This window comes from Geotrypetes seraphini, chromosome 1 (genome assembly GCF_902459505.1).
Source record: "Geotrypetes seraphini chromosome 1, aGeoSer1.1, whole genome shotgun sequence".
NCBI classification, from domain to species: domain Eukaryota; kingdom Metazoa; phylum Chordata; class Amphibia; order Gymnophiona; family Dermophiidae; genus Geotrypetes; species Geotrypetes seraphini.
In genome coordinates this window covers 444,360,301-444,384,011 of record NC_047084.1, presented here as the reverse complement: position 1 = coordinate 444,384,011, position 23,711 = coordinate 444,360,301, and the positions used below count along the sequence as shown (strand labels likewise).

The 23,711-nt window shown below is 41.6% G+C and overlaps 1 protein-coding gene across 10 annotated transcripts in view; it reads left to right on the top strand.

The window, feature by feature from the left end:
• Positions 1-23,711, top strand: part of BNC2 (basonuclin 2) — a 1,455,515-nt gene that overhangs the window by 1,075,194 nt on the left and 356,610 nt on the right. For all 10 annotated transcript variants that reach the window (XM_033920493.1, XM_033920483.1, XM_033920500.1 and 7 more), the window contains one exon: positions 17,324-17,559. In XM_033920493.1, coding sequence (XP_033776384.1) covers positions 17,324-17,559 — 236 coding nt within the window. The remainder of the gene's footprint in view (positions 1-17,323; positions 17,560-23,711) is intronic.

The following is a 23,711-nucleotide window of genomic DNA, read 5'->3' as shown; positions in this document are numbered from 1 at the left end:
TAGGAATGACAGACAATGTCTGAAATGTCTGTATGCAAATACCAGAAGCCTAAGAAACAAGATGGGAGAGTTAGAATATATTGCACGAAATGAAAGGATAGATATAATAGGCATCTTTGAGACTTGGTGGAAAGAAGGTAACCAATGGGACACTATGATACCAGGGTACAAATTATATTGCACTGATGGGGTGGGTCAAATTGGTTGAGGCATGGAGGGCCTGGAGTCAAATGGACTGAAAATACAGAAACTAAAACACATCTTGGAATATCTGTGGGTAGAAATTTCATGCGTAAAGGGGAAAAGGATAGTAATAGGACTATACTACCGTCCACTTGGCCAGGATGAACAGACAGATTCTGAAATGTTATCAGAAATTAGGAAGGATAACAATCTGGGTAGTACAGTAACAATGGGTAACATCAGGGCATGCTAGGGAGATAAAACTTCTTGATTAAATCAAGGACTGCGAGGCGGAGCTTACCTTTATTGACTGGTAATCATTGTCAATTGTTAAAATTTATAAATAAAGAATTAAAAAAAAAAATAAAAAATCAAGGACTGCTTTATGGAACAACTGGTTCGGGAACAGACAAGAGGTGATGCAATTCTAGACCTAGGTAATAATGCTGGGGCCATTTGATAACAAAAGTTTATAACATGATTAGATTTGATATAATATCTGGAGTAAGTACACACAGGAAATTCAATATAATAGTATTTAACTTTTAAAAAGGAGACTTTTCCCCTCTTCTACAAAGGCATGTTGGCGGCTGCCGTGCGGTAACGGCCCCGAAGCCTATAGAGATTTAAAGGGCTTCGGGACTGTTGCCGCACGGCAGCTGCTAGCGCGGCTTTGTAGAAGAGGGGGTATGATAACAGTGGCATAGTAAGGGTGAGTGGCACCCCCCTCCCCCGCCCTCTTCCTCGTGCCCCCTTCCCTTTCCCTGTTCCTTTTGGACTTCTCTGGCGTGAGCAGCATGCCCACATCAGTATCGGCTCGCCCTTTGACATCACTTCGTAGGTGCGGGTCTTGGAAGTGATATCAGAGAGAGAGCACTGATGCTGATGCAGGCAGCAACCTTGCACTGGGGAAGTAAAAAAGGTATGAGGAAGATGAGGAGCATACACATGTGGCAAGGAGAGAAAGGGGGGAGGAGAGGAGGAGGAGAGCTACACCTTTAGGAAGACAACCCCTCCCCCCCCGCTACCCCCTTAACATAACATGACATAAAAACTCACTTGTATACCACAAATATCGTTAAGTTCTATGCGATTCACAGAGATTAACAATACAAATGAATTAGCAACCAGTGTCTAACTTCCAAAAGATTCTATAAAAAGATGCATCTACACCACTGTATGATAACATGAAAAGAATGATAAAAAAGAGACTTAGGGGCTGATTCTGGAAGCGGTGCCTGCTAAGCCAGGCGCCTGAACAATTGGCACTTGCTGCGTGTCAGTCACCAACAGATGCCACTTCCAGAATCACGGCTACTACAAACCCTAGGTGCTGGAAATGTAGGCCAGGGTATCAAAGGCTTACATTTCTGGTGCCTAGGTGCATCAGAGAATCATGCATAGCAATGCCTAATTCTGGCGCTTTAGGCATTACTAGGCTTTTGTTATGCACCCCGAACATGGGCACCAATTGCAGAAGACGCCTAGCATTGCCTGTTTATGTGAATTGTTTTATAATTGGCTTTTAATGATTGACATTCAATTATCACAACACTTAAAGCCGATTATAAACAAGTTAAGCACTGGTAGACATGATTCAGATGCTTTCCGCTGTATAATTTTAGATGGTCCATACAGAATTTTCTCCTTAGAGGAATAGCTGCAAAGTTCAAAAACTTACATTAGGCATGGATGTTATTTATCTGGAAGCCCAGACCAGATGTATTTCATCTGTTAAAAAAAAGAGGAAGGAAGAACAAATGGCAGCCAGTGTGGTTAACAGGTAAGATGAAATTATCTAAAAGAAAATCTTTCAGAAAGTGGAAGAAGGATCTGACTGAAAATAATAGGAAATAGCAGAAGGAATGGCAAATCAAATGCAAGGTACAGTACTTCTAAAGAAGACTTTGAAAAGAAGATTTTGTTGAAGGTAAAACACAGTAAAAACATTTTTAGGTATATTAGAAGCAAAAAGCCAGGGAAAGAATTGGATGGATTACCGTATTTTCACGCAAATAACGCGCACCCGTATAAAACGCGCACACGGGTATAGCGCGCAGAAATCACGATGATATGTACAAAAACTTTGGTATACCGCGCTCACGGGTATACCGCGCATGCTGCCCGACGCTCCTTTCGCCCGCCCTGACTTTCCGTGCGCTGTCCCGACTCTCCGTTCACCCCCCCTGACTTCCGTGCACTGTCCCCCCTTGAAGGTCTGTCCCCATCCTGAAAGCCTGATGCCCCCCCCCCCGACGTCCAATACATCCCTCCCCCCGAAGGACCGCCGACTCCCCAACAATATCGGGCCAGGAGGGAGCCCAAATCCTCCTGGCCACGGCGACCCCCTAACCCCACCCCGCACTACATTACGGGCAGGAGGGATCCCAGGCCCTCCTGCCCTTGACGCAAACCCCCCTCCCCCCAACGACCGCCCCCCCCAAGAACCTCCGACCGCCCCCCCCCACCCCCCTTCCCCGTACCTTTGGTAGTTGGGCCAGAAGGGAGCCCAAACCCTCCTGGCCACGGCGACCCCCTAACCCCACCCCGCACTACATTACGGGCAGGAGGGATCCCAGGCCCTCCTGCCCTCGACGCAAACCCCCCTCCCCCCCCAACGACCGCCCCCCCCAAGAACCTCCAACCACCCCCCAGCCGACCCGCGATCCCCCTGGCGACCCCCACGACCCCCCCACCCCCCTTCCCCGTACCTTTGGTAGTTGGCCGGACAGACGGGAGCCAAACCCGCCTGTCCGGCAGGCAGCCAACGAAGGAATGAGGCCGGATTGGCCCATCCATCCTAAAGCTCCGCCTACTGGTGGGGCCTAAGGCGCGTGGGCCAATCAGAATAGGCCCTGGAGCCTTAGGTCCCACCTGGGGGCGCGGCCTGAGGCACATGGTCGGGTTGGGCCCATGTGCCTCAGGCCGCGCCCCCAGGTGGGACCTAAGGCTCCAGGGCCTATTCTGATTGGCCCACGCGCCTTAGGCCCCACCAGTAGGCGGAGCTTTAGGATGGATGGGCCAATCCGGCCTCATTCCTTCGTTGGCTGCCTGCCGGACAGGCGGGTTTGGCTCCCGTCTGTCCGGCCAACTACCAAAGGTACGGGGAAGGGGGGTGGGGGGGTCGTGGGGGTCGCCAGGGGGATCGCGGGTCGGCTGGGGGGCGGTCGGAGGTTCTTGGGGGGGGCGGTCGTTGGGGGGGGAGGGGGGTTTGCGTCGAGGGCAGGAGGGCCTGGGATCCCTCCTGCCCGTAATGTAGTGCGGGGTGGGGTTAGGGGGTCGCCGTGGCCAGGAGGGTTTGGGCTCCCTTCTGGCCCGATATTGTCGGGAAGTCGGCGGTCCTTCGGGGTGGGGGTGCGAGTGGTCCTGCCGGGGGGGGGGGATGTATCGGACGTCGGGGAGTCGGCCGGGCAAGAGGGCTTGGGCTCCCTCTTGCTCCGATCGTGGATGCGGGTGCGGGTGGGAGCGCGTGCGAGCGGTCGTTCGGGGTGGGGGTGCGAGCGGTCCTGCTGGGGGGGGTGAGTCGGGCGGGGTGGGAACTATGTTTTAAAACTTTTGTATACCGCGCTCACGCATATAACACGCGAGGGGTATGCGCGGTAGGTAAAAACGCGTATAACGCGCGCGTTATATGCGTGAAAATACGGTACTAGATAAACGAGGGGTAAAAAGGGCACTCAGGGAAGACAAGGCCATAGTGGAAAGATGAAACAAATTCTTTGCTTTGGTCTTTACTGAGGAAAATGTGAGAGAGATACCGGTGCCAGAAATGGTATTCAATGCTGAGGGTTAGAGAAACAAACAAATCGCTGTAACACTGGAAGATATAATGGGGTAATTTTACCATAGCAAATCACATGGACTGGATGGTATACATTCCAGAGCACTGATAGAATTTAAAAACGAACTTGCAGAGCTATTTTGTAATTCGTAATTTAAAATCCAGCATGATACTGGAAGACTGGAGGGTGGCCAATGGAACCCCAATTTTTAAAAAGAGTTCCAGAGATGATATGGGAAATTATAGACTGGTAAGTCTGATATCAGTGCCGGACAAAATGGAAACTGTTATAAAAGATGAAATTACAGAGCATATACATAAACATGGATTAATGAGACAAAGCCAACATGGATCATGGATTTAGTCAAGGGAAATCTTGCCTAACCAATAAGATTAGGGACTGTTAAAAGATAGAAAACAGAGAGTAGGGTTAGATGGCCAATATTCTCAATGGACAAAGGTAAATAGTGGGGTTCCCCAGTGGCTTGCTTTTTAACATATTTATCAGTGTCTAGAGAAGGGAATAAAAAGTGAGATAATTAACCCCTTCCTTTACAAAGCCACATTTTTAGCACTGGCTGGGGCAGTAACAGCTTAGACGCTCATAGGAATTTATGAGCGACTGAGCTGTTACCACGGTGGCCAGTGCTAAAAACGTTAATGCGGCTTTGGAAAAGGGGGTAAATCTGCCAATGACAGACAGTTGTTCAAAGTTATTAAATTGTAAGAAAATTGTAAAAAATTGCAAGAGGACCTTGCAAGATTGGGAGATTGGGCATCAAAATGGCAAATTACATTTAATGTGAGCAAGTATAAAGTAATGCATATGGAAAGAGGAACCTGAACTAGAGCTACGTGATGCAGGGTTCCATGTTAGGAATCACTATCTATGGATGATACTTTGAAACCCTCAGCTCAGTGTGAAGCAGTGGCTAAGAAAGCTAATGGAATGTAATGAATTATCTAGAAAAGAATGAAAAACAAAGATGAGAATGTTATAAAGCCCATGTATCACTCTATGGTGCAGCCATATCTCAAATACTGTGTGTAATTCTGTTCACCACATCTCAAAAAAAGATATAGCGGAATTAGAAAAGGAATGCAGAAGGGTGATGAAAATGATCAAAGGGATGGGATGACTTCCCCATGAGGAAAGGCTAAAGCAACTAGGGCTCTTTAGCCTGGAGAAGAGACAGCTCAGGGGTGATATGATAGAGGTCTATAAAATACTGAGTACAATGGGTAAATGTGAATCGCTTGTTTACTCATTCCAAAAAGTATTAGGGCTAGGGGATATGCAATAAATCTACTAAATAGATTTAAAACAAACCAGAGAAAATATTTCTTTACTCAATGTGTAGTTAAACTCTGGAATTCATTGCTGGAGAATGTGGTGAAAGCAGTTAGCTTAGCGGGGTTTAAAAAAAAAAAAAAAGACCTGGATCATTTCCTAAAACAAAAGTCCATAAGCCATTATTAAGATGAATTTGGGAAAATCCACTGCTTACTTCTAGGATAAGCAGCATTAAATCTGTTTTATTCTTTTGGAATATTGCCAGGTACTTTTGATGTGGGTTGGCCACTGTTAGAAATAGAATACTGGGCTTGATGGACCTTTGGTCTGTCCCAGAATGTCAGCTCTTATGCTCTTATGTTTAGTCAGTTAATACTTATATGTTAGTGACCTTCATTATAGAAGAAAAAAAAAACCCCAAAGCCTTCTTCCATATAAAAGAGAGCTTTCTTGCATTTTCCTCAGAATAGATTGCTAGGCACTTGCCCACTCATCCAATTTTACAATCTCAGGTGGAATGTGATAATAGCAGCGAAACTGCACACCATACCTCCTACAAGATACAGACTGTCACATAGTGATGAAATGATTATTTGAGTGTATGAAAGCAAATGCTTGAAAACAAGCCATCAAGAGCTGTGAGGAAGACCTTTTTTTGGGAGGGGTGGAGAGCTTTCTATTTTTTCTTTTTCTTTTTTTTTTATAGATAACACAGCATAGAGAACACAGAAAAAGCACCTAACAGTAATGATGTAAATTTTTTTTTCTAAGTACTGGTGTTTGAATTGGAAATAGTAACTTTCTAGTAGTTAGCAAATACAGCAAGCCCTCAGGTTCACTGAAAACTGATGTGTATCTATTACCTCAATTTAATAATAATAATAATAATAATAATAATTTATTTGTTATATACCACCAAAGCCGTAGTAGTTTGAGGCGGTTTACAATAAAGAAGGGCTGGACAAATAGCGAAAATAGGTACAATCAACGGAAGAAGATACAATTAAGAGGGCTGGATAAGCAGCACATTTTTTTGAACTGGATACAGGTACAATATAATATAAGAAGGACAGGACAATCATTGAATGAAAGATGCTACAATTAAAGGGATGCAGGATACTGGTACAAGATAATAATGAGGGTCATATGTAAGGGTGGGCAGGGAATAGGGGGGAGGTAGAGAGGTCATGGGAACATGGATGGGTAGAGGAATTAGGTTATAATTTAGAACTGTGCCTTAGGAATCGTACATGTATACTCATATGGCTTTTCCTTTGTAAATATATAATGCACCAATGGAATTAGACATGCAAACTTTTGAGAAGATCATGGTGACATAGAGGTCTCCCAAAGACTAGCAAGTTAATATACGGTTTGTTTATTTAATTATTTAATTTACCACTTATATCCTAAGTGGTTTACATTCAGGTACTTTATCATATTTCCCTATCTGTCCTGGTGGGCTCAAACTCCTATCTAGTGTACCTGGGGCAATGTGGGGATTAAGTGACTTGCCCAAGTTCACAAGGAGCAGTGAGGGATTTGAACCCACAATCTCAGGGTGCCGAGGCTGTAGCTCTAACTACTGCGCCACACATACCCCAACCAAAGCAAAGCAAATTTATAAAATTTATTTTTTCTCAAGTCAAAAAACTGTGAAGTAAGCACTTCAAAATTAGAATTTGCCACAGAAATACTTGACATTCTAGTAAAATACAAAGAGCTCTTTCAGGTCATTTCCACTTGAATATCAACTTCTTTACTCTGCAAAGTATGTGGTTTGGAGATTCATTAAGTCTTTTTCTGCCTGCACATAATTGGTAAGCTTTCAGTTACTGCACACACCCAGAGGAGTGAAATTGCAAAGCCAGTAAAATCCCAGTAATATGCTACCACAAAATGCCCGTAAAACAAACATTTTGATACGGAAAAAGTAAACATTTTATAGAGAAAGTTTGTGCAAGTTCTTGAGATAGCTCAACATGGAACGATTGCTGTCTTTTCAAGCAGCCTCATGGACTAGGGATCTGACTCATATATTCACACTTTCAAACTTGTATCAACAATTTTGACGTGCCTTAAAGACGCATCTTTTTATGGAATCTTTCAGAAGTTAGATATTGGATGTTTATTCATTTGTATTACTAGTCTCTTTGAACCACATAGAACTTAATGGTATTTGCGGTATACAAGTGAGTTTTTGTTGTTATGTTATGGTGGGGATAGAAAAAAAGAATATTAGAGCAGTAAAATAAACAGTAGAAAGGAAGTGGGAGGAAGTGCAATGCTTGATAGGAGAGAGCATCAGTGAAGCAGTTGTGGAAAAAAAAGGAGTTTACATACGCAGGCTGTCATCATAGAGAAAGCTGAGTGATCACCTTTAAGCAAATATATGTCAAGGTTTCTGGGTAAAAGAGCGGCATAAGTTGTAGGTCCCCCAGTTGTGAAACTCTATGCCATCACATCTTCGAGAGGAATATTCTCTGGATCGATTCAAATCAAATTTTAAAACTTCTTTTTTATTTAAAGATGCATTCAATTTTTAATCCCCCCAATTACATTACATTACATTATATTATATTAGGGATTTCTATTCCGCCATTACAAGGTGGATTACAAAGAATTATCAAGGAATTATTACAACAAGAATTTACCCCCCCCAAAAAAGAAAGAAATTTGGTCATTTTCAAAGAGAGTAAGAAATGAGTATGGGGTATGTTGGCTTTATTGAGAGGTGGTGTTTGAAAATTGCGGTGTTATTTTTTTTTCAGGGATTTCATGAAGAGTATGGTCTTTATTTCTTTTCTAAAAGTTTTGTAGTCTAGGGATGCCATCAGTAGATTGGCAATTTGGTTGTTTAATTTGGCTGCTTGAGTGGCTAGGAGGCCATCATATAGTTTTTTTCCGTTTGACCTCCTTAATTGGGGGGGTATGAGAATGGGGTGTGAGTTTTCCTATGTCTGGTTGAGGTGTTGTGGATGAGGTGGTTGTTCAGGTAGTTTGGACTGTCTCCGTATAAAGTCTTAAATAGTAGGCAGTAGAATTTAAATTGTATTCTTGCTGGGATTGGAAGCCAATGCGATTTGAGATATGCTTCTGTAATGTAGTCATGTTTCTTCAATGAGTAGATGAGTCTTAGTGCTGTGTTTTGGATAATTTGCAATTGTTTTGTTATAGTTGCAGGGCAGGGGAGATAGAGGATGTTACAGTAGTTAAGTAGGCCTAGTATTAGGGACTGAACTATGAGCTGGAATTGTGTTTTCTCGAAGAATTTCTGAACTTGTCTTAAGTTTCTCATGACTGAGAATGATTTTTGTATTGTTTTATTGATTTTCGGTTGCATGATGCAGCTTCTGTTGATTGTTATTCCTAGTAATTTTAGGGTGGCTTATATGGGGTAGTTGATTGTGTTGATTTCAAAGTTGGTTATGGTTGATATTTTGTTGTTTTCTAGGAGGATGAATGTAATTTTATCTGGGTTCAATTTCAGTTTATGATCTTTCATCCAGGTTGCTACTGGTTTTAGTGTTTGGTGTATTGTGTTTGTGATGGAGAGTTTTGGTTGATCGAAGGGTATGAGAATATCTACTCTTAACAACAAGATGAAATTTCTCCCTCCTTATTTACCATTCATGTCTCTCTAGCCTATCAATTATTGTATTTCAACCCCATAACCTAATATAATGATGATGTACGTCTAACATTGTTTCACAGGTGTGAGTTTTTGGCCAATGACAATAAGAACGCCAGCTGAAAATCATCAAAGATTGCTGTGTGATATAAGTTTTTGAGGCTTTTTCTCCACCTGTCTTAAATCTTAATGTTAGATCTTAGAGTGATAACCCGCTGCTGGTGAGTGACATTTTTTTGAATTTTTGGATATGTATCTATTACCCATATTTTTTTTCATTTTACCTTTGTATGTCGCTTAGAAGTCTGATAAGTGGGATAACAAATTTTAAATAAACTTGAAACAAAAAAGACTTAAGTCACGATTTCATATGCTATCACACTTGTTTTTCTTTCCAAACTAGAATTCACCTGATTTCAAGTTTATTTAAATTTTGTTATCCCGCCTTTTCAAAGTTTCAAAGCGGCTAACATTCATAAAACAATTAAGACAGAATAATAAAAAGACATCAAATACTAAAATGACATCATTTAAAAAAACAAAACAGAACAAAAACATCAATGACAACAACTAAGCATTAAAACATACGACTGTACTGGCACAAAAAGGAGGGGGCAGAACTACAATATTTTTGAAAGGAAAGAACAAATAAGGATAAAACAAAAGGTAGGGTGAACATAGAAGATTTTCTGAGCATAAATTCGATCACATCATGTACAACCTTCCACTAACAGTCTTTCTATGGAAAATGGATTTTCCAATGAATGCAGGAACATGAAAATACTCTAGTTTGTGCCATATATCTTTGTTTGTATGTTGGTACACAAACTTTTATTCATGTTGAGTAAATTTTTTTATATGCATTCTAGATATGGGAAGTAAAAGAGAAGAGATATGTCACACTGTAACGATGCACTAAACCTTCCTCTTTGAAGCTTTGGCTCACATTCAGCTTTGTCATATATGGAAAAGACACTAACCTCATTTTAAAGGCAATAAGCTTTGCATTGCCAAATGTGCTGAATTAAAGGAGGTCATTTTTCAGCAATCCATGGCCAATGTAACATGAAACAGATGAGATACCTATTTAAAATGATGCAGACTTTTAGTTGAACTTTCTATCCAAGAGATACCATTGAAAATCCACCTATATCTTTGAATAGATGTTCTTTTAAGAATCTAAGAAATGCCATGCGAAGTCCATTGTCTCTCTGGAAATTGTAGCAGAGTACACCCTCCCCCTAGCTTTTCTGTTTTTCATTTGTAGTTCTGCCCCAGCCCTCACAATCCTGTTTTGAATGAGCACCCCCCTCTCTCATAGTAATGTAAACTGCTTAGACATTTTTATCCGATAAAACTTGGAAACTTAGAAGCTTCATCTCCTTTATCATGTTGGTCCCTCTTTTTTGAACCTTTTCTAATTCAGCTATATCTTGTATGAGATAAGGTGATCGGAATTGAACACAATTCTCAAGGTGAGATTGCAACATGGAGTGATACAGAGGTATTATAATATTCTTGGTCTTATTTACCATCCTTTTCCTAATAAACCTAGCATTCTGTTTGTCTTTTCTGGCCACCAGAAGAAGCCGTAAATTTAGCCTTTTCTCGATTATTTCATTTTCTGCCAAGCACTAATGATAGCATTAGCATGAGGCCACTAGAATACATTTACTTGGGTTTCCTTACTGCCTCCTGTTAAGAGGTGTCATGCAATCTCTGTCCCTTATTCCAAAACAATGATCTTATTTTTACTTTCAAATATACTTTGGAAGTCTTTCAAAACACAGCAAATGTCTTAACTCCTCCAAGTGTGCATTAATTCACTTTAAATTTATGTATAACAATTTTTATTTAAAGAATCAAATAATCAGTACAATAGGATAATACAAAAATACATTCAATACAATAAGAATTACAATAATATTTCGTACAAATTTAAATCATTCTTTCAAATTTAATTTCCATATGAATTAATTCAATCTTATCTACACCCCCCTTAATTCCATCTCCTATCCACTATCTTCCCCTAAATGAAATCCTTCACCCTGGATGAAAGTTGACAAAAATAAAGAATTAAAATAAATAACTGGAATGTATATTTTTGAAAATATACCCATCGGGCCTCAGCACCACCACTCCACTGCACTAATAATTTCTCATAGCGGGAATAATTACATGTAAAATCATCATTGGCCCTTTAGTTCTTATTTTAAATTTTTAATTCATATTTCTTTTCAAGGCTAGCATTTCTATATTTTTGAACTATGCATTTCAATATTTAAAAAAAAAAAATGAACCACTTATCTTTAGTTATTCACTTTCAATTAATTCAACCCGGTCTTGCTCTTTAAATCTGTGGGAGTTGGATGACAAAAGCAGCCATGGGGGACCCTTGAAAAAGCATTTGTTGCGAAACATGTCAGGTCTACGTCTCCCAAGGGCGAGATTGCTTGAAATTAAGCAGAAACATCAATCCAATACGTTTTTTTTTCAGGTAGTATGCATCAGTACGCAGCGCCAACATCTTTTCAGCCTGTCAAAAATGCCCACCAATTGAGATTCCAGCAAAAATGAAAGCAAAAATCAGCTCGAGCCTTTGAAGATTCTATGCGGGTTCAGCGCTTGCTGGTTCATCCCGCTCAGACATGCAAAACCTGTTTCAGAGATGGCAAACACTGAGCACATACACAAGCTCCAGGGCTCCGCACTGCTATTTTCGTAGTTTCATTTTTGCCACAGACTCTGCAGCAGCAATGGTAATAATGCGAAAAGGAAGGAGAGGGGAAAATCTGTAAGGAGGAGGGGCGGAAGGGAACTGAGGGAGAAGTGAGGAGGAAATAAGATGAAAATTCTAAACAAGATAAGGGAAGAAACAGGTAGATGCTGGACATGGGAGAAAGGGTTGGAAAGAAAAAGGGATTTTGGACAAAGAGAGTGAGTGAAAGGAAGAGAGAAGGATGCTGGACATGGCTGGGGGAAGAGAAAGGAGATGTTGGACATGAATGGGGAGATGCTGGACATGGATGTGATTTTGTAAGTTTCCAGTTAGTTTTTCTCTGTGCATTTCTACTTTACTTTGTGGTGACTTGTTTTGTATTGGTGAAACTCTATGCATATGTGGCTAAGGTAATGAAAATCTCAGCACTTGGTTAACTTAAATGGAGACTATTGCATAATTCAGTCCGTTAAATGCAAGACATTATCTTACAAATGTGCCTCACTCCAATTTGAACTCCTTTATTCACAAATTTTTTTGTATTTCATAGATCCTCAGAGGGCCACCACGCACTCAAATGTATTTCATAGTGCGGGCTTTATGCACCCTTTCGTCACTGGACCTAATTTTTTAGTTAAGTGTAACATTTTAGTGTTATGACTAAAGTATAGGTATTCTGAAAGTACTTAGCTTTTAGTTGACGCTAGTCGGGAGGGTAGAAACATAAATGTCCATGACTAAAGTATAGGTATTCTGAAAGTACTTAGCTTTTAGTTGACGCTAGTCGGGAGGGTAGAAACATAAATGTCCAACATGTTTCGCCCGTCTGTCTCACAGGGCTTTATCAAGGCTCCCTCTCCCTAAAAAAGTTTACAAGTAAGTCGAGTCATAAACAGGTTTCCTAAGTATCTATACCTTAACCGTAAACCTATATTTATCATTCTTATTTATCTTTAAAACTGATGATTCCTTACCGTTCAGTAACAACTTTCTCCAACCACTGCGTCATTGACGAAATGGCGGTCACGTATTTAGTCAGCTGTTATATACGCTATCATCACGACGACGTCCCGTTTTCTAAGGGACGTCATAGTGTGACGTACAGTTTACCTACTGGCTTATCCTTAGTGATTTTTAGTGATTTGTATACTGGAAAATGACAATAATGAACCCCAGGATTATACTCATATTAGTGAAGCCCACTCCAATTCGTTATTTAATCCCTTAGGGGCCACCGTGTTAAGGCGATAAATCCACCTTTGTTCAGAAAAATTTAACCTACCCTCCCAGTCCCCCTCCAGTTCTTCATCATTCATGGACTCAATCACCCTCCATCGCAGCTGATTAATCTCATGACCCTTATCAAGCCAATGTTGTACTAAAGGAGCCTGCAACGTCCCGGTGTTAATACGAGATTTGTGTTCGTTGAGCCTTATGTTGATCGCTCGCTTAGTCCGGCCCACATACACCAGATCGCACGGGCATATTATGATATAGATCACTCTAGCAGTCCTACAGTTAGTATTAGATCTAGCTGTTACTACATACCCTGATTGGGGGTCGATCCATTGTCTCCCTTCTAATATGAAGTCACACCATTGACAGTGATGACATTTACTGTGTTCTGCTTGTTCTAGAGGACGTGCTATTTTTCTCAAAGCTTGTCCAATAGTCCTACCTCTCCGATAAGAAAAGAGGGGCTGCTCCGTAAATATCTCATGGAGGTTTAATATGTGCCAATGCTGCTTGATGAGGGACGCCAGCACCCCTGAAGCTTTGGAGAAAGGGAGGACACAAATCATTCTACTATCCTCCAGGGTGGTACAAGGTTTTTCCGCTAATAATAACTCCCTTTGGGCATATCGTGCCCTCAGATAGGCTCGTTTGATGGACTTTTTAGGGTATCCTCTCTCCAAAAACCTATTACCCAGGTCTTTTGCTACTCTTTTGAATTCTTCTAAGGAGGAGCATACTCTCCGTACCCGTAGATACTGGCTAATGGGCAGGCTAAACTTCAGTTGGTAAGGGTGGTAACTATCGAAATGGAGCAGGGTGTTACGGGCCACCGGTTTCCTATACAAAGTTGTCTCTATCCTAAACTGGTCCTTACTTATCAGCATGTCTAAAAATTCAATCTGAGTGGGAGCATACTCTCATCAAGCAGCATTGGCACATATTAAACCTCCATGAGATATTTACGGAGCAGCCCCTCTTTTCTTATCGGAGAGGTAGGACTATTGGACAAGCTTTGAGAAAAATAGCACGTCCTCTAGAACAAGCAGAACACAGTAAATGTCATCACTGTCAATGGTGTGACTTCATATTAGAAGGGAGACAATGGATCGACCCCCAATCAGGGTATGTAGTAACAGCTAGATCTAATACTAACTGTAGGACTGCTAGAGTGATCTATATCATAATATGCCCGTGCGATCTGGTGTATGTGGGCCGGACTAAGCGAGCGATCAACATAAGGCTCAACGAACACAAATCTCGTATTAACACCGGGACGTTGCAGGCTCCTTTAGTACAACATTGGCTTGATAAGGGTCATGAGATTAATCAGCTGCGATGGAGGGTGATTGAGTCCATGAATGATGAAGAACTGGAGGGGGACTGGGAGGGTAGGTTAAATTTTTCTGAACAAAGGTGGATTTATCGCCTTAACACGGTGGCCCCTAAGGGATTAAATAACGAATTGGAGTGGGCTTCACTAATATGAGTATAATCCTGGGGTTCATTATTGTCATTTTCCAGTATACAAATCACTAAAAATCACTAAGGATAAGCCAGTAGGTAAACTGTACGTCACACTATGACGTCCCTTAGAAAACGGGACGTCGTCGTGATGATAGCGTATATAACAGCTGACTAAATACGTGACCGCCATTTCGTCAATGACGCAGTGGTTGGAGAAAGTTGTTACTGAACGGTAAGGAATCATCAGTTTTAAAGATAAATAAGAATGATAAATATAGGTTTACGGTTAAGGTATAGATACTTAGGAAACCTGTTTATGACTCGACTTACTTGTAAACTTTTTTAGGGAGAGGGAGCCTTGATAAAGCCCTGTGAGACAGACGGGCGAAACATGTTGGACATTTATGTTTCTACCCTCCCGACTAGCGTCAACTAAAAGCTAAGTACTTTCAGAATACCTATACTTTAGTCATGGACATTTATGTTTCTACCCTCCCGACTAGCGTCAACTAAAAGCTAAGTACTTTCAGAATACCTATACTTTAGTCATAACACTAAAATGTTACACTTAACTAAAAAATTAGGTCCAGTGACGAAAGGGTGCATAAAGCCCGCACTATGAAATACATTTGAGTGCGTGGTGGCCCTCTGAGGATCTATGAAATACAAAAAAATTTGTGAATAAAGGAGTTCAAATTGGAGTGAGGCACATTTGTAAGATAATGTCTTGCATTATGTGGCTAAGGTAGGCATTCTGTTGACATGTAATTTCTATCTTGCTTGTTCTCTTTTCCCAATAAGAGGTGTGTTAATGTTCAAGGACCTGATGTAATATTTGCAGTGCTCTCTTGATGTGCCACTTTTCGTCATCATCATCCAACCTACCTGAAAACAACCCCTCTCATAAGAAAACAACCTAAATCTCATATACCTTCCATACCTCATGAAAAGATGCCAACATTACTAAATTTCTTGCCCTTAGGTTTTGCCACCCTTTCACTTGAAAATCAGGCACAGATTTAGGAGAACTCTTTAAAATCAGCTTTATCTACCTTATCTGCACTTCCTACATCTAAATCACTATCAAAAACACATAACCAACCATGGTATCAGGATAGTTTCAGATTACTTAAATTGGCAGTTCAGACAGGCCTAACCTGCCTAGAGAAAGGAATGTTCCTCGATAGCTAAGCAGCTTTGTGATTCTAATCAAAAAAGCCAAATGTCAGTTTTTCAGTACATGTGTCTCTAAATCGACTAATCCTGCTAAACACCTTTATTTATAGATCCCTTGAAAATCACCCATCTTTGACAGACATGTTAAGAAACATTAGCTAATATATGTATTTGTCATAGAATATAATTCTGAGTGAATTTAAGTGCTGTTAAAGTGTAAATGACTGTATAATATGTCGCACTTATTTTTGGCTTTAAAATGAATAAAGATTTACAAAAAAAAAGAAACATTAGCTAATAACTTTGCATTAGTGATAATAGAACTGTTACTATCTACCTTCACCAATTACCATCAAATAAACCAATTTGGATCGAAGGTTCAACTGCCCCACTAGGCCGAATCTTTTGTATTGATTTACCCTCTGAATCAACGAACTTAATTGTGTCTTCAAAATGGCATACTTTTCAGATCCAGACCACTTTTTCCATTTTAAAAGTTCTCTGCTCTATGAGATTGACAACCTGCCACCTAGACTCTCTCCCTTATTCCTGGATTTAAAAAAAACCCAGATAATGACATGATTCCATTTGTCCTTTCAATGATAAATAATAGTTTAATTACTGGTATTGTTTCTCCTCAGTGGAAACAATCCATTTTAATCTCAAAACTGAAAAAAAAAATATTTAAGATCATACCCAATAACTATAGGCCAATGTCTAATCTCTTCTATCTTTCTGAAATCACTGAAAAAACTGTTTCTACAACTCAGTCACTTTCTTGAACAGACTTTAGCCTTACATCCTCGACAATATGGTTTTCAGCCACACCATAGCACAGAAATAGTCATTACATCTGTTATTAGTGAAATACATTCCCATCTCGGAAAAAATTGTGTCGGGGTCACAATTTCACTCAATTTCTCTGCTATCTTCGACTTGGTTAACCATTCCCTTCTTCTATCATGACTTTCTGGAACAGTTTTACCTTGGTTTTCCTCTTTTATTCAAAATAGATCCTTCAGAGTCCTGTCCACTTCTATTTGCACTGTTTCATCTAGTAAAAAAAACTTGCATGCGGTATACCTCGGGGCTCTATTCTTTCACCTATGTTCAATCTCTTTCTCACCCCACTAGCACTGCTTATTCAAGAATGTGCTACCGTCTCTTTCCCTATCTACACATATGACATTCTTCTCTTAGACCCTACAACTTCCATAAACCCTGATCTCCAACCCCTATAGGATGGTCTCAGTAAGATAGCTGGCTGGCTTTTTTAATCATCATCTAATTTTCAACCTGGACAAAATGGAAGCCTGTTGGCTTTCTGGCCATCTACCTTTACTCAACTGATCAAATTTCTATCTTAGACACTAAAATTACCCCAACCAACACCTTTTCCTATCTTGGTATAATCTTTGACTCAGAGCTATCTTTCGCCCCGTGAAATCAGCATTAAGCAAATCCTGTTTTTTTACCCTCAACCATGCACTGTTAGAAGTTTCTTCTCCTCTACTGTATTTACCGGCTTGCTCTGTTTTTTATTTTTATTTTTTTCAATTAAAGGCAGTATAGCAAATCATAAATAAATAAAATAAATGTACATCCTGCAGATATTGCAAGGGTGCATAACTACTGTGAAATGGAGCCCTGGACAGTCGCCCTCTCCACTAAAGTTGGCTCTATATACGAGTTCGGGCACCGTTTTCTTTTGAGGAAAAAAACATTGCATCAAATTAATCACTTTTCAGTAATCTTTCAGCTAATCTTTTCATTTTATTTTAATCATGCATTGATTGTTTATCCTTTTTTTTTCTTTTTCTTTTCACTATACCACTTCAGCTTTGGACAAGCTTAGTACCCAGCATCTATACCATCCAACCCAAGTGGAGATTGTACAGTCCAACGTAGTATTTGACATTAGCAGCCTGATGCTCTACGGGACCCAAGCCGTGCCAGTGCGTCTTAAAATCCTGCTTGACCGGCTCTTCAGTGTGCTGAAGCAAGAGGAAGTGCTCCACATCTTGCACGGACTAGGCTGGACACTCCGGGACTACGTGCGAGGCTACATTCTTCAGGTAAGAGGGTTGCTTGGCATGACAGTCTGGTCTAGTGGCTAACATTTCTCTAAAGAGTGCTAATAAGTTGTGCACAAAAATAACCTTCAGCTTTCTTTCCTTTAACCTTGCACAGTCATGTCTAAATAAGAAAGCAATGTGTCATAATTCATGTGCTTAATGCATGAAGACATTGCGTGTAAGCCTGGGATAGATTTAGAATAAAGAATGCATACCGCCACAGATTTTCTTTTATTAAAACAATATTTTGAGCCAGATACAGTATTAGTTTAACCTCTGAATCAGACATCCAGCTTCATGCCTGTGAATTTCTGTTTTTAGCAATTAAATACACAGGGGTCCTTTTACTAAGGCGCGCGCTAATCGATTTAGCACGCGCTAAATGCTAAGTCACCCATTATATTCTATAGCGTGCACTAAATTAGCGCACCCAGTAAAAGGACCCCACAGTTCCAAACTTGCATGAGTTTCTCATTTTAAATTAAGGAAGGCCTGCGGATAGGTGCATGTGGGTATCCAGAAAACCTGACTGGCTAGGGTTCCCCAGGACAGCTTTAGGAACCACTGCCATACATGTACAGATTTATTGATCCAGGCAAAATGCGATGTTAAGTCAGTAAAAACGGATATGAATTTAACATAACATTTATATTCAGCCTTGTATACAACACCTACTATATCAACATAACATAGTTAGCTTAAGCAGACAAACATGATTTCTCTTTCTCATGAGATCCTATACAGTATGTTTGACTACTTACCTATGAGCTTTCAATTCATTTTAAGTTAGAAGGTTTTAATTTGCCCTTCCTTGGTGAATGACACCAAAACACAGGTCTACCAGTCACCTGAACTGTATCATTGGGCAACACTTTCAGTTCTCCAGCTACTTGCTCTAAGTCAGTAGTGATCAATCTAACCCAGTGGTCTCAAACCCGCGGCCCGGGGGCCACATGCGGCCCGCCAGGTACTATTTTGAGGCCCTCGGTATGTTCATCATAATCACAAACGTAAAATAGAACAGTTTCTTGATCATATGTCTCTTTAGCTATAAATTACAATATTATTATTAAGACTTAGCCAAAAGGAAATATTTATAAACTATAAAGAGTTATACCTCATGCAAACTTGTCGTTTCTTTGATAAGACATTAACTACTTTTTTCTGAGGCCTTCCAAGTACCTAAAAATCCAAAATGTGGCCCTGCAAAGGGTTTGAGTTTGAGACTACTGATCCAACCGGTCTGCTTTTCTGAACATCGCATTATTAAGAAAAGAATATCCTGAAAACCAGGGAATGCCACCAGGATGGAACTGAAAACCATTGCAATATGGAGACTCCTCCATGAGAGGGTATATATATTTGAGACCGGACAGGCACAAGAAGCTTGGTAAGCCATTTAAGAAAAAGCACTTCTGTGCACAGGGAAAGTGAGAACAAAATGATAAGAAATCAGAAGTGATGGGGAAGGAGCGCTGACAGAATCCTAGGAGGCAGAAGCTGAGAAAGTGATGTGATACAAGTTTCCACCTGATTAAACATAACTCAGAAAGGGAAATTATGCGTGTTGAGAGTTATTTTAGAACAGAATACATACTGTAGGCAGGAAAGGCACATGGCCATATCTGTTGTGGACCTTTTCTGGTTTTCTAAAATTACCTCAGGGAAAACGGATGCACGTGTTCATACCTGCTCCAAGGCAGGTGTAAGGTGTAATTAAACATGTGTTATGTACTGGAAAGAACAGGAATTTTATAAAATGTATACATAAGTGCTTCCCCCCCCCCCCCCGGAAAATCTACTCATATAGGCATGTAAGTAAGTGGTATGTTTTTGTCTACCTACTTTCCCCATATATACTTTGATGTTACAAGGGCTTATTTCAGCACTTAAACTACTGTTCTACAGGCTCATGTCTCTTACAAAATTATCCCTATTGTGGCTTAAAACTGTGTAATGAGATTTTATATGATGTATAAGTTTACCCCCTCCCCCCCACCAGAAGTGCAGGAGCTACTGATGCCATTCAATGGACTCAAATAGCTAATTTTTGGTTTTCATTTTTCTTTCTGTTTCATTTATATATGCTCATCTTTTCCATTACAGTCAACTTTTCAAAATGATTAGGCTGTTAACACAAATTATTCAAAATATCTGCCCCCCCCCCTCCGTATTATTTGTCAAAGTCCTTCCGTTCCCTTACCATCTAATTTCTCATCTGACTCGGTGAGATGAGGAAGAGAATGCTGATGTCAAAGACACCTCTACTACCTGGAGCTACAGTCACACTTTGGACCATGAGGGACATCATACTGAGAGTTGAAAATATGTCACTTTACATTCAGGTGGCAGAGGAATAGGCCTTGGCCCAGGGCATTGCTATTGGCCTTCTCTTCTTGTTTGATCGGAAGCCACAGAAAGTGAGAGTGGAGGGGAAGGATGGGGTTAAACAGAGAAGCCTTACTTTCTTTGTTAGAATAGGGTTACTAGATTTTCCTTCGGGAAAATCCGGACCCATGGCCATGCCCCCAGGACTGCCCAGTTCTGCCTCTGTCCCACCCTGATCCGCCCCCCACCCAGCCCCCAGAAGGCATCTGTGCATGTGTGGACACAACGCAATGACATCACCGTGTTGCATTCCCGCCTACACGGGAAGCTTTTCAATACCCAGACAAAGTGCCAGGTATTGAAAAGCCGTCTGGATCCCCAGACATGTCCTCAAAAGGAAGACATGTCTGGGGAAATCCGGACGTCTGGTAACCCTATGTTAGAATATGAGCAAGCACTCAGAGCTGCTGGCCAAGGGCCTGGCACCTGTGCCCCTTCCTCTTGCTGGCATGTCCGTGGACTGTGTTATTTGATTGCTGAATAAACCCTCTGCTCAACCTGACCTGCATTCTGGTGTACATATTCACTTAAAAGTAGTGCTGACCGATTCACGATTCGAATCGATTCACCTACTCAAATCAGGTGATTCAATTTGAATCGATTCAATTTTTTAAAAAATCAGCCTCCTGATTCTTCGATGAGTGACCCTTCCCCCCATGCCTTCCTAAAGCAGTAGCAGCAGCGCTGCCGCTTGCTGGCCGTCTGCTGCCGCTCCTGCTTGAGGGAGGAGGATCAGTTGGAAAGGTCTGCATGTTCCTCCAGCACCTTAAGCTAATACGGCAGCCTGCAGGATCGCTGGTGCTATAGCGATCCCTGCAGCTGCTGTTGTCCTCAGTGGCATGTTCTCTCTGCTACGGTCTCGCCCCTCCTCTGACATCATTGTCAGGATCGCGGCAGAGGAAACATGCTGCTGAAGATGACGGCAGCTGCAGGGATCGCTTTAGCACCAGCGATCCTGCAGGCTGCCGTATTAGCTTAAGGTAAAAGCGGGGAAGCTGGGGGAACATGCAGGCTTGCGTGGGAAGCACGCCTTTGCGGTGGGAAGGCAGGCCTGTGCAGAGGGAGGAGGAGGAAGAGTGCCTTTGCAGCGTGGAGGCAGGCCTGTGCAGAGGGAGGAGGAGGAAGGAGTAAGAGAGGGGAAGGGAGATGCCAAACCTGGGGTGAAGTGAAGGGCAGAGAGAGACCAAACCAAAAAGAGGGGTAGGAAAGCAGAAGAAAGGTGCTGGACTAATGGAGAGAGGGAGAGAGAAATGCAAGACCACAAGGGGAAGTGTACAAGAGGGACAGATACTGCTTCAAAGTAGCTGGGCAGGGTGCAGGATGACAGGAAAGAAAGTAGGAGAAAGCCTGTACCTGGGGAAAGGGATATGGGAGGTAAGGAAGAGAGAAAGAAGAAACTGGATATGGGGAGAGACATGAAACAGAGATAAGATGCTGGGCATGGAGGGAGCACAGGAACAGGGACACAAGGGGTCACTACTGGAGAAGAGAATAGGGACAAGGACACAGAAGAGAGATGCTGGATGAAAGGGTAGTTGAGAAAAGAAGAGATGGTGAATCTGTGGATGGTGGGGTCCATAACTGCAGCTGCGGGGGGATGGAGATGAAAAAAAGGAGAGATGCCAGACCTCTGGGGGAGGAAAGGGAAACAGAAGGGGAGGACAGAGATGGAAGATGGATGGTTAGCACAGAGAAAGAAGAAAGAAGGAGAGCCTGATCAGAAGACAACCAGAGCCTAGGACGAACATGATTTGAAAAATGACCAGACAACAAAAGGTAGGAAAAATAATTTTATTTTCTGTTTTGTGATTACAATATGTCAGATTTGAAATGTGTATCCTTCCAGAGCTGGTGTTAGACCGCCAACTTGAGCTAAGATTTAACAGAGAGAGGAAAATTATTTTTTGTTTGTTTATTTTGTTTACACCACAGGACCAGTGTGGGTAGGAGAGGGCAAAGGGGGTGAAGAAGCTATAAAATAAACCCACCAGGATGTTTGGAAAAATCCACCCAATTGGGCAGGAAAATCAAATCGAAAAATTGATTCAATAGGCTGAATTGAATCGAATCGGGCAGCACTACTTAAAAGAGAGTGAAAGTTACCATTCAACTGGAAAAAAAACAGGACATGTCCTCTTTTTAGAGAACTGTCCGGGCTCTTGGACAGACTTCCAAAACCCAGCATTTGTCCGGATTTTGGAAAGCCCTTACAAGCTCCAGCCGCATTTGGAGGAACTCTGAGCATGTGCGGATGACATCACATGCATCCACGCATGCTCCAAGCCCTCCAGATGCGGCTGCAGCTCATGGCAAAGAGAGGAGGCTTTATGGCGGCAGGGTTGAGGGTGGAATAGGATGGAGATAGAAGTGGAACCAGGCGGGTTCTGAAGGTGGAATGAGGCGGGATCATGTGTCTGGGGTTTTCTTTTTTATATATATAGAAACATAGAAAATGACGGCAGAAAAGGGCCATGGCCCACCAAGTCTGCCCTCCCCAATGACCCACCCCCCTAAATTCTTCCTTGAAGAGATCCCACGTGCTTATCCCATTTTCTTTTAAAATCAGGCACGCTGCTGGCCTTGATTACCTGCAGTGGAAGATCATTCCAATGATCAACCACCCTTTCAGTGAAGAAATACTTCCTGGTGTCGCCATGAAGTTTCCCACCTCTTTTTTTCAACGGATGCCCTCTTGTTGTCGTTGGTCCTTTAAGAAGAAAGATATCTTCTTCCACCTCGATACAGCCTGTGACATATTTGAACGTCTCAATCTTGTCTCCCCTCTCTCTGCGCTCCTCGAGTGAGTACAGCTACAACTTACTCAGCCGTTCCTCGTACGGGAGATTCTTGAGACCTGAGACCATCCTGGTTGCCATTCGCTGAACCGACTCAACTCTCCGCACATCCTTTTGGTAATGTGGCCTCCAGAAATGTACACAATACTCCAGATGAGGTCTCACCATGGATTTGTACAATGGCATTATGACTTCTGGCTTCCGGCTGACGAAACTTCTGCGGATACAACCCATTATTTGTCTAACCTTGGATGAAGCTTTCTCCACTTGATTGGCCGTCTTCATGTCTTCACTAATAATTACCCCCAAGTCTCGTTGTGCTGTAGTCCTTGCTAAGGTCTCACCATTTAGGGTGTAAGAAAGCCCTGATGGTAATGGTCACAATCAAAAAAATAACTATACTTAGAGAAAAATATTTTAAGGGTAGTTTCAGCTATTTGACTCTTCTTTGTGCCTCAGTGCACCAAAGATGTGGTTAAATCATGGAGAATGTTGATCATTGCAGCTGGTTTGCTTTTCAGGGAAAGAGGGAGGTGGTGGACAGGAAAACGGTGACAATTAAAAAAAAAAAAGTGTGGGATGAACACAGAGGCTCTCAAATAAGAAAAAATTAAGGCCAGTACTGGGCAGACTTAAGCGGTCTATGTCTGTAAATGGCCGTTTGGTTGAGGATGGGTTGGGGAGGGCTTCGATGGTTGGTATGGTTTAGATGGGCTGGAGTGAGCTTTGATGGAGACTTCAGTAGATGGAACCTAAGCATAGCACCGGGCAGAGCTTTAGGTTCTGGCCCAGCAATAGCTAAGAAGAAGGAAAATTTAAATTAAGTCAGTAATTTAAGGAGTGGGTAGGGTTGGGCAGACTCGATGGACCATTCAGGTCTTTATCTGCTGTCATCTACTATGAAACGATTGATTTTAATTTTTGAAAAACTTTTAACCTGTAATTTAAATTTTTTAAAAAGCAAATAGA